The sequence below is a fragment of the Frankliniella occidentalis genome, unplaced genomic scaffold, assembly GCF_000697945.3.
Source record: "Frankliniella occidentalis isolate FOCC.00 unplaced genomic scaffold, Focc_3.1 Scaffold233, whole genome shotgun sequence".
Classification (NCBI taxonomy): domain Eukaryota; kingdom Metazoa; phylum Arthropoda; class Insecta; order Thysanoptera; family Thripidae; genus Frankliniella; species Frankliniella occidentalis.
In genome coordinates this window covers 294,076-297,499 of record NW_026267359.1, presented here as the reverse complement: position 1 = coordinate 297,499, position 3,424 = coordinate 294,076, and the positions used below count along the sequence as shown (strand labels likewise).

Sequence of the window (3,424 nt, the reverse complement as noted above, 5' to 3'; positions counted from 1 at the left end):
GACGAGCTGAAAGAAGAGGACGACCCGCTGGGGCTGGTGGTGGCGGCGTGCTTCTCGGTGCAGGACAAGCAGTGCCCAGCGGAGGACGCGGCGAGCATTGGGTGCGGACCTGCGGATACTGAGGTGCAGGAAGAGCAGCGCGACCAAGATGAAGAAGTGGCGTCTCCTCCCGGCGGTGCTTCTAAGTCGGGTGGTTCGGCCGTCCCTCGTGCCGTCCGGTATAGAACCCGCGACGCTCAGCCGGTGCAGGACAAACAGGACGACCAGAAGGCCTCGCGGGTGCTGCGGAAGAAGCAGCTCGGCAGGAAGAGCACCGGCAGCAGGACCGGAACGACCGGAAGTAAAACCAAGGTCATTGGCGCTCTGCAGACGAACTCGCGCGGGAGCACCGGTGGGGCCTTTAAATGCGATGTCTGTGCGAATAGTTTTGCACGAGCGTATAATCTTAAGCTGCATAAAATGTATCACACTGGGGAAAAGCCACATGGCTGTGACCTCTGTCCGATCCGTTTTACTCAGAAGGGTGATCTTATCAAGCACGTGAGGATACATACTGGCGAAAAGCCGTACAAGTGTGACGTATGTAAAATGCGTTTCACTGATAACAGCAATCTTGTCAAGCACATGAGGACACACACTGGTGAAAAGCCTTACAAGTGCGACGTATGTAAAATGCGTTTTTCTCAGAAGTCGAGTCTTGTCGCTCACATGAAAACACACACCGGTGAAAAGCCTTACAAGTGCGATGTATGTAAAATACGTTTTACTGAGAAAAGCACTCTTGTCAAGCACGTGAGGACACACACTGGTGAAAAGCCTTACAAGTGCGACGTATGTAAATTGCGTTTTTCTCAGAAGTGTAGTCTTGTCCGTCATATAAGAACGCACACTAGGGGAAAAGCCATACACGTGTGACATGTGTAAGAATGCCTTTAGGTTTCTATCAACATTCAATAAACACAAAACAATTTGTAGCTAACTTCATTTCTTTTTGATATCTTGAACCTTCTAATCCAGTTAAATCCGTTTTTTAATAACGATTGTTCTCAATTTATATTTGTTTGTTCATATTATTAAGAATAAAAACGGAGGCTTACAGAATTCATCATTTCGACGACACGTCAATTTTGTTACTTGCTCGTGCAGGCCGGTTATGTAGCGGTCCTTGCAAGTCGAATACTTAATTTTTGTTACCAGATCTGGCAGATTTTTTTTAGCAATTATTGTAATAATTTCGCATTTTCTTGTTTATTGTAATACGAATAAACACAAGGGTATACAGATTCAAAAAACCTTGCGACATTTCCATTTTGTTCCTTGCTTGTGCATGCCGGTTAAGGTTATGTGGCGGTCCTTGGTTCTTGGCGATGCAAGTTTCTGACGCGTGCTCTTGTTGCAGGCGGCGAGTGCTTTTTCTCCAGCGGGGCGACCCTCGGGGAGGATCCTGGAGATATCAGCATCGCCGGGGGCAGCTCGACGAGCTGAAAGAAGAGGACGACCCGCTGGGGCTGGTGGTGGCGGCGTGCTTCTCGGTGCAGGACAAGCAGTGCCCAGCGGAGGACGCGACGAGGATTGGGTGCGGACCTGTGGACTCCGAGGTGCAGGAAGAGCAATGCCCAGCAGAGGCCGCGGCGAGCATTGGGTGCGGACCTGTGGACTCCGAAGTGCAGGAAGAACAGCGAGACAAAGATGAAGAAGTGGCGTCTCCTCCCGGCGGCGCTTCTAAGTCAGGTGATTTGGCCGTCCCTCGTGCCGTCCGGTATGGGCCCTGCGACGCTCAGCCGGTGCAGGACAAACAGCAGGACGACCAGAAGGCCTCACGGGTGCTGCGCAAGGAGCAGCTCGGCAGGAAGAGCACCGACAGCACGACCGGAAGTAAAACCAAGCCCCTTGGCGCTCTGCAGACGAACTCACGCGGGCGCAGCAGCGGTGGGGCCTTTAAATGCGATGTCTGTGCGAAGAGTTTTGCACGAGCGGATAATCTTAAGGTGCACAAAATGTATCACACAGGGGAAAAGCCACATGGCTGTGACCTCTGTCCGATGCGTTTTACTCAAAAAGCCCATCTAGTCGCTCACATGAGGACACACACTGGTGAAAAGCCGTACAAGTGTGAAACGTGTCATATGTTGTTTTCTCGTAAATTTCACCTTGTCTCTCACGTCAGGACACACACTGGTGAAAAGCCTTACATATGCGACGTATGTAAAATGCGTTTTACTGAAAAAGGCAATCTTGTCATTCACATGAGGACCCACACTGGTGAAAAGCCCTACGAGTGTGACGTGTGTAAAATACGTTTTAGTCGGAAAGACACTCTTCTCGCTCACGTTAGGACACACACTGGTGAAAAGCCATTCAAGTGTGAAACGTGTCAAATGTCGTTTACTCAAAAAATCACCCTTGTCGCCCACATAAGGACACACACTGGTGAACAGCCCTACAAGTGTGATGTGTGTAAAATGCGTTTTTCTCAGAAAAGTACTCTTGTCACTCACGTTAGGACACACACCGGTGAAAAGCCTTAAAGGTGTGACCTGTGTACCAAGGCCTAAGGCATTCAGTAAAATATCAAATTTCAAAAACCACAAAAGGATTTGTAGTTCCATTTAACCCTTTTTCTTTTTCAAACTTTAACTTTTGTAACCAGTTCAGTATTGTGCATTGTGATGAATTAATTGCTGTTTTTGCATTGCATTGCGAATATAACAGGTTTCATTATCCCGACAACACCTTTTTTTCGACTCTCTTCCCTTTTTGCGCATGACGGATATTTTGCGGTTCTTGGACCTTAAAAATTATTAATAATACTTTTGTTCATTGAGACTTGATGTATACCTAAAACCTTAAAAAGAACTTACTGATCTGGGCAAGTCGTTGGCAGATTTTGTTTATGCTCTGCTCTGGAACCAGTGCTTGCCCATTTCCAAACGACGTCGTCGTTCCCGATCCTGAAGTGGTAGGAGGCGGACCACTGTCGGGAGGGATGTTTGCTCCACGAGCAGCTCAAGAAGTAGTTATGAGCTCCTTATAACGACCCAAGTTGGCGACGACGGCTGCACAGCCAGGCAGTACGTCGGGGGACGAAATTAGTGGGAAAGTTTTTCGGCCGTGACACAATGTTAACGGGTCGTGCGCTTGTTCGACCTTTTTTTGCCCGATGTGCGGGGGCGTTTCTGGTTCGCTAAATGTTAGCGCCTTTTATTTTAACTTCGATTTTGCTTTTGAATTTGGCCGTTTTCCCGGCGTTTGATTGTTCCTGCCTTTTGTCATGACCGTTTTCTTTTGCCCAATGACCTGAGCCTAGGCTAGCAGGGCCGTGTCAGGTGGGCGCGGGTCGAAATGAGACCCCTTCGCTCCGCCGCCCGCTCCCCTCTTTTGCCCCTCAAGCCGCTAATAGCTGTGGGGACTCCTCCCCCCCCCC

At 49.2% G+C, this 3,424-nt stretch overlaps 2 protein-coding genes across 2 annotated transcripts in view; both read left to right on the top strand.

Annotated features, from left to right (window-relative positions):
- LOC113209677 (zinc finger protein 271-like) overlaps positions 1–1,227 on the top strand; it is a 2,121-nt gene extending 894 nt beyond the window's left edge. Inside the window, exon 3 of the mRNA XM_052272953.1 lies at positions 7–1,227. Coding sequence (XP_052128913.1) covers positions 7–915 — 909 coding nt within the window. The 3' untranslated portion in view covers positions 916–1,227. The remainder of the gene's footprint in view (positions 1–6) is intronic.
- Positions 1,228–1,249: 22 nt separating this feature from the next.
- On the top strand, positions 1,250–3,314 carry LOC127750680 (zinc finger protein OZF-like). Its single transcript, XM_052272951.1, has one exon. It carries the CDS (start codon positions 1,368–1,370, stop codon positions 2,526–2,528), a length of 1,161 nt encoding a protein of 386 aa, XP_052128911.1. The 5' UTR covers positions 1,250–1,367; the 3' UTR covers positions 2,529–3,314.
- The last annotated feature ends 110 nt before the right edge of the window (positions 3,315–3,424 follow it).